At 38.3% G+C, this 12,454-nt stretch overlaps 4 protein-coding genes across 8 annotated transcripts in view; 3 read left to right on the top strand and 1 right to left on the bottom strand.

Annotated features, from left to right (window-relative positions):
• The window catches only part of LOC127665123 (ankyrin repeat domain-containing protein 26-like), a 484,272-nt gene extending 479,743 nt beyond the window's left edge, over nucleotides 1-4,529 (top strand). For both annotated transcript variants that reach the window (XM_052157536.1, XM_052157535.1), the window contains exon 16: nucleotides 4,482-4,529. The gene's annotated coding sequence lies outside the window, so the exon portion shown is untranslated. The remainder of the gene's footprint in view (nucleotides 1-4,481) is intronic.
• LOC127665124 (uncharacterized) overlaps nucleotides 1-12,454 on the top strand; it is a 565,077-nt gene that overhangs the window by 541,655 nt on the left and 10,968 nt on the right. The window contains exon 8 of the mRNA XM_052157542.1: nucleotides 11,070-11,088. Within this exon, the coding sequence (XP_052013502.1) occupies nucleotides 11,070-11,088 (19 nt within the window). The remainder of the gene's footprint in view (nucleotides 1-11,069; nucleotides 11,089-12,454) is intronic.
• Nucleotides 1-12,454, bottom strand: part of LOC127665122 (ankyrin repeat domain-containing protein 26-like) — a 922,395-nt gene that overhangs the window by 262,207 nt on the left and 647,734 nt on the right. The gene's annotated exons all lie outside the window — the stretch shown is intronic.
• LOC127665125 (ankyrin repeat domain-containing protein 26-like) overlaps nucleotides 1-12,454 on the top strand; it is an 870,635-nt gene that overhangs the window by 23,819 nt on the left and 834,362 nt on the right. The window lies entirely within an intron of this gene.

Raw genomic sequence — 12,454 nt, forward strand, 5'->3', positions numbered from 1 at the left:
GAGGTGCCCAGTTTTCGGAGGAACCGCCAGACTGCTTTCCAGAGTGGTTGTACCAATTTGCAACCCCACCAGCAGTGGAGGAGTGTTCCTCTTTCTCCACACCCTCTCCAACACTTGCTGTCTCCTGAATTTTTAATCTTAGCCATTCTGACTGGTGTAAGATGAAATCTTAGGGTTGTTTTGATTTGCATTTCTCTAATGACTAATGAAGTTGAGCATTTTTAAAGATGCTTCTCTGCCATCCGAAGTTCTTCAGGTGAGAATTCTTTGTTTAACTCTGTACTCCATTTTTTAATAGGGTTGTTTGGATTTCTGGAGTCTAACTTCTTGAGTTCTTTATATATATTGGATATTAGCCCTCTATCTGTTGTAGGATTGGTGAAGATCTTTTCCCAATTTGTTGGTTGCCGATTTGTCCTCTTGATGGTGTCCTTTGCCTTACAGAAACTTTGTAATTTTATGAGGTCCCATTTGTCAATTCTTGCTCTTAGAGCATACGCAATTGGTGTTCTGTTCAGAAACTTTCTCCCTGTACCGATGTCCTCAAGGGTCTTCCCCAGCTTCTTTTCTAATAGTTTCAGAGTGTCTGGCTTTATGTGGAGGTCCTTGATCCATTTGGATTTGAGCTTAGTACAAGGAGACAGGGATGGATCAATTCGCATTCTTCTGCATGCTGACCTCCTGTTGAACCAGCACCATTTGTTGAAAAGGCTATCTTTTTTCCATTGGATGTTTTCAGCCTCTGAGGTTGATGATTTCCTGCCTTCTACTCCTCCTGGGTGAAATAGCTTCTTTTTGTTCCAGGGCTTTCAGGTGTGTCATTAAGCTGTTAGTGTATGCTCTCTCCATTTTCTTTTTGGATGCACTCAGGGCTATGAGTTTTCCTCTTAGCACTGCTTTCATTGTGTTCCATAGATTTGGGTATGTTGTGTCTTCGTTTTCATTATGTTCTAAAAAGTCTTTAAATTCTTTCTTTATTTCTTCCTTGACCAAGGTATCATTGAGTAGAATATTGTTCAGTTTCCACGTGTATGTGGGTTTTCTGTTGTTTTGGTTGCTATTGAAGACCACTTTTACTCCATAGTGATCTGATAGGAGGCATGGGATTAGTTCAATCTTCTTATATTTGTTGAGGTCTGTCTTGTGACCAATTATATGGTCTATTTTGGAGAAGATACCATGAGGTGCTGAGAAAAAGGTATATTCTTTTGCTTTACGATAGAATGTTCTATATATATCTGTTAAATCTAATTGGTTCAAAGCCTCAATTAGTTTCATTCTGTCCCTGTTTAGTTTCTGTTTTCCTGATCGGTCCATTGAGGAAAGTGCAGTGTTGAAGTCACCCACAATTATTGTGTTAGGTGCAATGTGTGCTTTGAGTTTTAATAAAGTTTCTTTTATGAAAGAAGGTGCCCTTGCATTTGGAGCATAGATGTTTAGGATTGAGAGTTCTTCTTGTTGTATTTTTCCTTTGACCAGCAAAAAGTGTCCCTCAGAGTCTCTTTTGATGACTTTGGGTTGAAAGTCAATTTTATCTGATATTAGAATGGCTACTCCAGCTTGTTTCCTGAGACCATTTGCTTGTAAAATTGTCTTCCAGCCTTTTACTCTAAGGTAGTATTTGTCTTTGACCCTGAGGTGTGTTTCCTGTAAGCATCAAAATGTAGGGTCATGTTTACATATCCATTCGGATAGTCTATGTCTTTTTATTGGGGCATTGAGTCCATTGATGTTAAGAGATATTAAGGAATAGTGATTGTTACTTCCTGTCATTTTTGACGTTATTTTTTAAATTTGATTGGTTTACTTCTTTTGGGTTTGATGAAAGGTTACTATCTTGCTTTTTCCAGGGTGAAGTTTCCCTCCTTCTATTGGTGTTTCCCTCCTATTATCCTTTGTAGGGCTGGGTTTGTGGATAGATATTGGGTAAACCTGGTTTTGACATGGAATATCTTAGTTTCTCCATCTATGGTGATTGAGAGTTTTGCTGGGTATAGTAGTTTTGGCTGGCATTTGTGTTCTCTTAGAGTCTGCATGAGATCTGCCCAGGATCTTCTAGCCTTCATAGTCTCAGGTGAAAAGTCTGCTGTGATTCTGATAGGTCTTCCTTTATATGTTACTTGGCCTTTTTCTCTTACTGCCTTTAATATTCTTTCTTTGTTTAGTACATTTGGTGTTTTGATTATTATGTGACGGGAAGTATTTCTGTTCTGGTCCAGTCTGTTTGGAGTTCTGTAGGCTTCTTGTATATTCATGGGCATCTCTCTCTTTAGGTTAGGGAAGTTTTCTTCCATAATTTTATTGAAGATATTTGCTGGCCCTTTAAGTTGTAAATCTTCACTCTCATCTATGCCTATAATCCTTAGGTTTGGTCTTCTCATTGTGTCCTGGAGTTCCTGGATATTTTGGGTTACAAGCTTTTTGCATTTCGCATTTTCTTTTTTTTTTTTAATTTTTTTATTTGATATAATTTATTTACATTTCAAATGATTTCCCCTTTTCTAGCCCCCCACTCCCCGAAAGCCCCGTAAGCCCCCTTCTCTTCCCCTGTCCTCCCACCCACCCCTTCCCACTTCCCCGTTCTGGTTTTGTCGAATACTGCTTCACTGAGTCTTTCCAGAACCAGGGGCCACTCCTCCTTTCTTCTTGTATCTCATTTGATGTGTGGATCTCTTTAAGAGATTTTTGTGTTTCCTCTTTCATGACCTCAGCCTGTTGACCAAAGTTCTCCTGTATTTCTTTAAGTGTTTTTTTGCCTTTCCTCATTATTGGCTTTTGTATTCTTCGGGATTTCTTATATATATTTTAAAGAAACTTTATATATTTCAGATAAAGTCTTTGACCCATTTCGAGTTATTCCTTGTACATTTGCACAGATACAGGTCTGTTTTTTAGTTCTACATGTGGACATCTCATTTTCCCAGCATCATTTGTTGAAAATGCTTTCTTTTCTCCAGTTTATGATTTTTGTATCTTTGTCAGATATTAAGTGGCTGGCATTACATGTACATGTGTTCAACTCTCAGATTCTTTCCATGTATCTATTTTTGTGGGAAAACCATATCAGTTGTATTACTGTGCCTTGATAATTTATCTTGGGCTCTAGAAAGCAATTCCTCCAGCATTGTGTTTTTTGCTCAAATGTTTTTGGTACCATATGGTTTCCATTTTCTTTTTTGTAAAGGAAAAGATTATTTTGATGTGGATTGCATTGAATACTTAATAGCTTTTTGTAGAATGGTAATTTTCACAATTTGATTCTACCAATTCACGACCATGTGAAGTCTTTCCATTTCCAAATGTCTTTTCTGTCTATTTCTTCAGAATTTTAAGGACTTAACTGTAAATATCCTTCTACCTGGTTAGGATTATTCTGAGACATTTCATTTCCTTTGAGGCTACTGTGAATGGGAATGTATCCATGATCTCTTTCTCTTACATTTGTTGTTGGTGTATAAAGGAGCTATTGATTTGTGCAGGTTTATTCTGTATCCTGCCACACTTCTGAATTTATTATTGGTAGAATTTATCAGTAGAATTTTATAACTCTTATGTATACTATCATGTCATTTTCCCAACTCATTAGCTGGACCTCTTTCCCTAATTTAACCACTAATCTCACTGTGCTTGCGTTATAGGTCCACCAGTGCTTTGAGCACAGAAAGAGTTTTCTTACTTTATCTATTTTTGTTAATTTTTGTTAGAAGTTTATTTTTATCAGATATTAGGGTAGAAACGCCTGCTTGAATCTTAGTACTATTTGAATGGAATACTCTCTTCAACATTTTACTATGGTAGTTATATTTCAGCTATAATCAGTTTTTGCAGACAACAGTTAGATGGAATTTCCCCTTTCTCTCTATCAATAAAATAAAAATAAATATCAAAACAACCAACTAATATAAGAATTTCACATAGCATTATTTTGTTTACATTCTTTTCCCTCAACCAACTCTTCCCAGATCCTCTCTTCCCACACCACCAATCTTCATGTTTTTTCTGTGTTTTGAATACTAAAACAAACCAGAATAGCATGTGCCCCTGGGATTTGCAGGTTTGAAAAATTTATACACGTGCTTCATTTATGTAATAAATCTATCCTGTGTTATAAAGTGATTACATAATTATACTTTAGGAGATGGGCATGGTGATATATGCCTGTGATCTGAGTTCATGGGAGGTCAGGCAAGAAGAACTAGATTTCAGTATTGTCTGCAGCCACATAGCTTGTTTGGAGACAGCATGGGAAAGTAGAAGCCCCATCGTTCAAATAAATTTTAAAAACTCTCTCTCTCTCTGTCTCTCTCTGTCTCTCTCTGTCTCTCTGTCTCTCTGTCTCTCTGTCTCTCTGTCTCTCTCTCTCTCTCTCTCTCTCTCTCTCTCTCTCTCTCTCTCTCTCTGTGTGTGTGTGTGTGTGTATGTGTGTGTGTGTTTCTCTCTCTGTCTCTTTCTCTGTCTCTCTCTCTGATCATTTTCCCCAGCATGAAGAACATTTCTAAAATGAGACAAAAGAACTCAAATGAACAAGATAATGGTAAGTTTACTTGTCCTGAAGATTTAAATGCTAATGAATCTGAAACTGATGAAATTACTACACTAAAACAAAAGGTATGTTTTACTTGGTTTCAGAGTGAAAAACTAGTTACTATAATGCTTTCAGCTATTTTACCCATGAAACAAATAATTGTAAAAGTTTTATAACCAGAAGTAATTGAGTCTTTTTCTACTCACATATATATGCTATACATTTACTTCTGTCTTTACACTTGGCTGTAACTTAATGCCAGGTCTATGGGAAGGTGGCATATGCCTTTGATTCCAGCACTAAGGAGGCAGATGTAGGGGGATGTTTGTGAGCTTGAGGTCAGCTTTGTCTGCCTGTCAAGTTCTAGCTAGCCAAAGCTATATAGTGAAACTGTTTTCCAACAACAATAAATTAAACCTGGTTGTATACACTTGAATCAATCCTAAATCACGTATCAAGCTACAGATTCTCCATTCTTTTAAATTTCTGCATTTACTTTTTGTCAAGATAGTATGGAAGCATAATACACTTAACATGTCAACACAAGGATCACAGAATAAATTGTTTAACTTACTTCAAGAAGACAATACTCTATTGTAGAAACTTTGAAAGTCATGAAATTGAGGTAATATGTCAAAGACAGTCAAGGCAGTAGACTGAATTTCCAATATTAAAAGTCATTTTGTATGATATGAAAATTATGTGGTCCAACATAACATGTTATTGCCTTTGCCAATAAATGAGCTAGAAATAAATATAATAAGCTGTATTAAGTATATCAGAAAATAGAGAACATGTTCTCAAATTCTTTTTTTGTTGAATATCGTCTTCCTTTACATTGCCAATGGTAAAACCTTTCCCAATATCCCCCTCCCCTAATATCCCTCCCCCTCCCCCTTCTGCTTTCCCTGTCTCCATGTATATGACCCTCCACCAAACACACTCCCACCTCCACCCCCTCAGTTTCCCTTTGTTGGAGTCTCTGTTGAATCTTTACATGACCAAGGACCATTCCTCTCACTGATGCCCAACAAGGCCTTCCTCTGCCACATTTTTTGCTGGAACCTTGTGTGTGTGTCCCTTGGTTGATGGTTCAGTCCCTGGGAGTCTTGGGGCATCTGGGTGGCCAAAATCATTGTTCTTCCCATGCTGCTGTAAACCCCTTCAGCTCCTCTGGACCATCCTTCAGGTCCAACATTGCGGACCCTGTGCCCAGTCCAATAGTTGGTTGGTAGCATCTGCCTCTGTATTTGTAAGGCTCTTGTGGCACCCCTCCAGAGACAACCATGGCATGCTCCTTTTCTCAAATTTTTTATATTGAAAAGACACATTTATTTTACCCAGGAGAAGACTGAAAATGAAGCTGTTCATATTTCAGTATTACAGAGCTTGACTAAACTGCGTTTTAATCAAAGCTTATTCTTAAAAGAATAGTGAATACATTATTCTCTCAGGGTATACAGGTTTGCATACACATGTTATGGCATGCATGTATAATGGTTTGCATGTGAAAGGAGAGGAGAACAAGTGGGAATGAGTTCCCTCCTTCCTGCCATGTGGATTCTGGGGATCAAACTTAGTTTGCCAAGTTTGGAGGCAAGTACATTCTTCAACTTTGAAGTTCACTTTCTCTCCTGATTATGGTTTAAGTCTTAAATTTATTTCCTATCAAGGCTTGATGCAGCAATGTAGGGGATTACCAGGTCAGAGAAGTGGGAGGGGTTGATTGGGAAATAGGTGGAGGGAAGAGGGCTTATGGGACTTATGGGGAGGAGGGAAGCGGGAAAGGGGAAATCATTTGGAATGTAAACAAAGAATATAGAAAATAAAAAATAAAAATTATTTCCTGTCAACTTTTTCATCTATAAGCAGTATTAATTTCTTGATGCAGATTGATCTTGCCACAAGAAAGCTAAACCAAGTGTTATTGAACTATGAGGGACTTGAAAACAAATCCCAGTCTCTGCAACAGAACTTCTTAGCTGTGACAGACATCCAGGAGAAATGCAAAATGCCTGAAGATAGAGAGGAGAAGCTCAAACAGGAATTATTAATCCTTGAAAGTCACAGATCAATGAATATGATAGACCGCAGAGAGGCAGAAATGTTAAAGCGAGAGATTGAAGAAAAATCCAGACTGCAACTAGAGGAAAATTTGGAAAAAATCTCTGCAATTTCACAGGTTAATATAGTTATCTTTCAGTGTGCTTTTTTACGTGGTGAGCTGTATTTTCAATGTACATTTTCCATGAAAGTTTTTCTTCATTTACAGCAATTTGTTTTATAGACTTGTCAAAATAAGTCATCTACATATTCGGTTTAAAATTATTGTTTACACTATTAAGTAAACATAATTCCTAAGAAAATATCAGACATCAGTGAGATGCTCTTGGTCCTGAGAAGGCTTGATGTCTCAGTGTAGGGGAATACCAGGACAGGGAAGTGGGAGTGGGTGGGTTGGTGAGCAGGGGAAGAGAGCATGGGATAGGGCTTTTTTTTTTTTTTTTTTTTTGATGGGAATACAAGGAAAGGGGATAACATTTAAAATGTAAATAAAGAAAATATCTAATTAAAAATGTTTTAAAGAATCATCTAGGCCAGGAGGTGGTGGCACATGCCTTTAATTCCAGCACTTGGGAGGCAGAGGGAGGCAGATTTCTGAGTCGAGGCCAGCCTGGTCTGCAGAGTGAGTTCCAGGATAGTCAGGGCTATACAGAGAAACCCTATATTGAAAAATAACAAACAAAAAAAAATCTTCTAATTTTTTAGGATTGCTTGGCAAAGTATAGATGCTTGCAGAAAATTTAACTGTATACAGACATTATATTGTTCGTAAAGTTCATTATTTAGTAGAAACTTTTGTATTCATATGATTACTTTCATGATCAAGTAGTTTCTTAGTATCTACAAGGCCTTAGTCTTTAACTGTATAATAGAATTTTCATTTTAAAAATAAGTTTTACCTGCTAGTGGTGGTGCATACTATTTATTAACCCTAGTACACAGGAGACAGAGGCATGTAGATCTCTGTGAATTTGAGGACATAGGCTCAAACAGACATACGATAGCCAGGATAAACAAAGAGAAACCTGTTTCATTAAAAAGGTAATTATTTATTGCATAGGGTATTGAAAACAAATATTATTTTATTTTTTACATTTATATAATGTTTGTATTTAATCATATCCCAAGTGTTGCCGCTCCAGGTGCCCCCTAACAGAATCCATCCCATTATCTCCCTTCCCTTTCTCCTCTGAGATGGTGGGGCCCTGGGCATATTCCCTTACCCTGGTGCTGTGAATCTCTGGAAGGTTAGGTGCATCCTCTCCCACTGAGGCTAGGCAAGGGAGCCCTTTTGTGGAATGGATTTCACAGACAGACAATAACTTTGGGCAACAGCCTCTGCTCTAGTTGTTGGGTGACCCACTGTAGACTGAACCACACAGGTTTATATGTGCCAGGGGCCTTAGTCCAGCCAATGTATGCTCTTTTGTTGTTGATTCAGTCTCTGAGAGCTCCCAAGAGTCCAGGTTAGTTGACTCTCTAAGAGTTCCTGTAGAATTCCTATCCCATGTAGGGCTCTATTCTTCCTCCAACTTTTCCATAAGGGTCCTGGAACTTCATCCAGTGTTTGGATGTAGGTATCTGCTTCTATTTCAGTCAGCTGCTGGGTGGAGCCTCTCAGAGGACAGTTATGCTGGGCTCCTGCCTGCAAGCACAACAGAGTATCACTAATAGTTTCAGAGACAGGTGTTTTGACATAGGATGGATCTCAAGTTGGGCCTTCACTTAGTTTTTGCTTCATCCTTTGTCCCTGCATTTCTTTTAGACAGGAAAGGTATTTTTATGCTTTTAACTGGATATTTTCTTTACTTACATTTCAAATGTTATCTCCTTTCCTGGTTTCCCCCCTCCCAGAAACTCCCTATTCCATCCTCCCTCCCCCTGTTTCTGTGAGGGTGTTCATCCACCCACTCTGCTCCCACCTCCTCTCCCTCAACTTCTCTACCCTGGGGACTCTATCAAGCCTTCATAAGACCAAGGACCTCTTCTCCCATTGATTCCTTAGGCAATCCTCTACTACATATACAGCTAGAGCCATGTGTACAGCAGGACAAATTTTGAGTCAAAAGGGCTGTGGGTGGGTTGAAGTCCTAATTCCTCCAGTGAGAGCCTTGCCTGGCTATAGGATATTTCCATTTCTGATTTCATATCCCCACTGTAGGCTATTGTATTATAAATACTTTAATGAATTGCAGGGTTCCTTCCCACCTTAGACCACTTATGTTCCTGAATGAAAGGCACACACACACAGCCTTATATTTTAGTATGCTTTAAGCAGTATGGTTTATGCTGCACAACTGCCTACCCTCCATGCTGTTAGAATCTCCCTCCCACAGATAACTCCATTTCTCTGTTCTGATTTGGCTGCTCTTGTTCAACTGGAGTAGCCCACTTCTCTGCTTTTCCTTCGCCCCTTTACATGGCTGCTCTGTTTCTTCCTCCTGCAGGTTATTACCCTTCCATGGTAGCCTCTCTTCTTCCTTCCTCATGCTCCCTTCTTGTTTAACATCTTTCACTATTTGAGGTGTATCATTGGTATCCTGACCTTTATGGCTAACAAAAATGAGTTCATACAATGCATGTTCTTTTGAGTCTGGGTTAATTCACTCAGAATATTTTCTATTTCCATCCATTTGGAAATGAAATTTTTATTATGCCCTTGTTTTCAATATCTGAGTAAATGTCCCATTTTTGGTACCTTGAGTAAATATACCATTTTTGTATCCATTCTTCAGTTGAGGGACATCTGGTTTGTTTCTGGCTATTAGTAATCTAGCTGCATTGAACATAGTTGAGTAAGTGCCCTTGTAGTATAGTGGAGCATATTTTGGTTATTTGCCCAGGAGTGGTCTAGCTGAGTCTTCAGGAAGAAATATTTCCAATTTTCTGAAGAAATTTCAGATTGGTTTCCAAACTGATTGCATAAGTTTGCAATCCTTCCTGTAATGCAAGATTGTTCCACTTTCTTTTTTTAAATTTTTTTATTTGATATATTTTTTATTACATTTCAAATGATCTCCCCTTTTCTAGCCCCCCACTCCCCGAAAGTTCCGTAAGACCCCCTCTCTCCCCCCATCCTCCCACCCACCCCTTCTCACTTCCCTGTTCTGGTTTTGCCAAATACTGCTTCACTGAGTCTTTCCAGAACAAGGGGCCACTCCTCCTTTCTTCTTGTATTTTCTTTAATTACATATTATGTGGAGGTCAGGGGATAAGCAGAGAGAGGTGGTTATGTCCTTCCACCATGTTGATCCCAAGGTTCAAACTCAGGCCATTAGGCTTGGCATCAGGTGCCTTTACCCATCTCACCAGCAAACGTTTTCATATGTAGCATGTGATTCCTTTTAGACAGCTGTCAAAGCTCACGAGCAATCGGAGCAGAGGAAAGAGAAAGCTTTTACTTTGAAAATATTAGACATGAAAAGCAGACTCAGTGACATGGAATCCAGCCTTTGTAGAGCCCAAGATCATGAAGATATTGAAAGATTCAAGCTGGGCATATACCAGCAGTGCTACCATGACAAGCTAAATGTTACAGCAGCACTATATGAACAAATAAACATGTAAGTTGAACTGAGTCCCAGAAAACAAAGTACTCATAAATGTGATGGTAACCCAAATATATAGTGAAAAAAGTCTTCCTGAAACCAATAGGATGTGTATGTCAGGTTAACACAATTTTACAAACTATTTGCAGTAAAATAAATTTCCTTAAAAAATAAACCTTGGGCACAGGTAACATTTCTTCTCTTGCTGCAGTGTTGCTTTCTTCTTTTTATATTTCCTTAAAATAAAGCTGACATTTTACGATTTCAGCTAAGTATAAATATAACTATTATATATATTATATTTAGTTGACTAAGTATAACTGTATAACTATTGAATACAGTTCTCTTTTTATGAATTTTCCTGTCAATATTCACTTAAGTAGAAACATTGACAGGTTCAAGTATGTGAGGGGCAAGTACGAATAAACTCAGGCAGTTCTAACACCTCTCCTCTGCTACTGTGTGAATTATCTCTGACTCTGACCTTTGGAGTTATCTTAAAGTAATCTGCAGTCAAACTGCCTTTGACAGTTTCTTAGTTTACCTAAATCCCTGCTGGTGAATGGTAAAGTATGCTCTGATACATATAAATGTGAAACAAGTTCTTTTATAGGACATTCCATTTACTCTTATGACCATGTAAACAGAAAAGTCTTTGTAAAATGCATTTTGGGAACAAAAGTGATATGTACATGATGGATTTGTCTTTTTTAGTGCTAACAAGAGGAAAGTGAAGCTGCAGGAAGACATTGCCACAACAGTTGCAGAGGAAGAGCTACTTACACACTCACACTCTGGGGCAGTGCACAACTCAAAGGAAACTAGTGTTTCAAGTCTTCATCACCATGATGGATTTGGATTGAGTAGAAATGTTACTCCAAGTCTGGGGACATCACATTGCCAGCAGAGAGGCAGAGCTTTCAGAAAGAAAGGTCAACGTAGGTTACCAAGGTTGGTCACAGTGTCCATTGTCTCCAGAGCCTCCCTTTCTGACAGGCCTACTTTCAGGTCTATCTGTTGAATTAGAAGACCTATTCACATAAGGGTGAAATCAATCTCTGATATTAAGGAGCAGAAATATTTTAACCTCCCTCTTTCTGTGGCATTCTTACCTTTTATTTTTACTTATTTTGTTTCCTCATGCTTTTCATATTAAGTTTTTGAGGTTTTTTTTTCCGTTTTCTTTCTTTTCTTTTATTAATTTATTTTTATTTACTGTATTCTATGTTTACATTCCAAATGATATTCCATTTCCTGGTTCCCCCCTCCCCATAAGTTCCCTAAGCCCTCTTCACTCCGCCCATTGTCTTATCAACCCCCTCCTACTTCTCTGTCCTGGTATTCCCCTACAATGCTGGAACAAGCCTTTTCAGATCCAGGATCTCTCCTTCCTTCTTCTTGGGAGTCACTTGATATGTGAATTTTTTCTTGGGAATTCAGAGTTTCTGAGTTAATATCCACTTATCAGTGACTGAATTCCATGAGTGTTCCTTTGCAACTGGGTTACATCACTTAGGATATTTTCCAGATCCAACCATCTGCCTAAGAATTTCATGAATTCACTGTTTTTAATTGCTGAGTAGTATTCCATTGTGTAAATATACCACATTATATGTATCCATTCCTCCACTGAGGGACATCTGAGTTCTTTCCAGCTTCTGGCTATTATAAATAGGGCTGCTATGAACATAGTGGAGCATGTGTCCTTATGACATTCTGGGGAATCCTCTGGGTATATGCCCAGGAATGGTATGTCAGGGTCCTCCGGAAGTGTTATGCCCAGTTTTCTGAGGAACAGACAGACTGATTTCCAGAGTGGTTGTACCAACTTGCATTCCCAACATTCCTCTTTATCCACATCTTTGCCAGCACCTACTGTCTCCTGAGTTTTTAATCTTAGTCATTCTAACTGGTGAAAACTCAGGGTTGTTTTGATTTGTATTTCCCTAATGGCTAGTGATGTTGAGCATTTCTTAAGGTGCTTCTTAGCCATTCAAACTTCTTCATGTGAATATTCTTTGTTTAGCTCTGTACCCCATTTTTAATAGGATTATTGGGCTCTCTGGCATCTAGCTTCTTGAATTCTTTGTATATATTGTATATTAGCCCTCTGTCGGATGTAGGGTTGCTAAAGATCCTTTCCCAATTTGTTGGTTGCTGTTTTGTCCTTTTGACAGTGTCCTTTACCTAACAGAAACTTTGTAATTTTATGAGGTCCCATTTGTCAATTTTTGAACTTAGAGCATAAGCTATTTGTATTCTATTCAGAAACTTCACGTTATCCCCTTTCCCAACTCCTATTATATCTATCCCCACT

This window comes from Apodemus sylvaticus, chromosome 14 (assembly GCF_947179515.1).
Source record: "Apodemus sylvaticus chromosome 14, mApoSyl1.1, whole genome shotgun sequence".
In the NCBI taxonomy this organism is placed as follows: Eukaryota; Metazoa; Chordata; class Mammalia; order Rodentia; family Muridae; genus Apodemus; species Apodemus sylvaticus.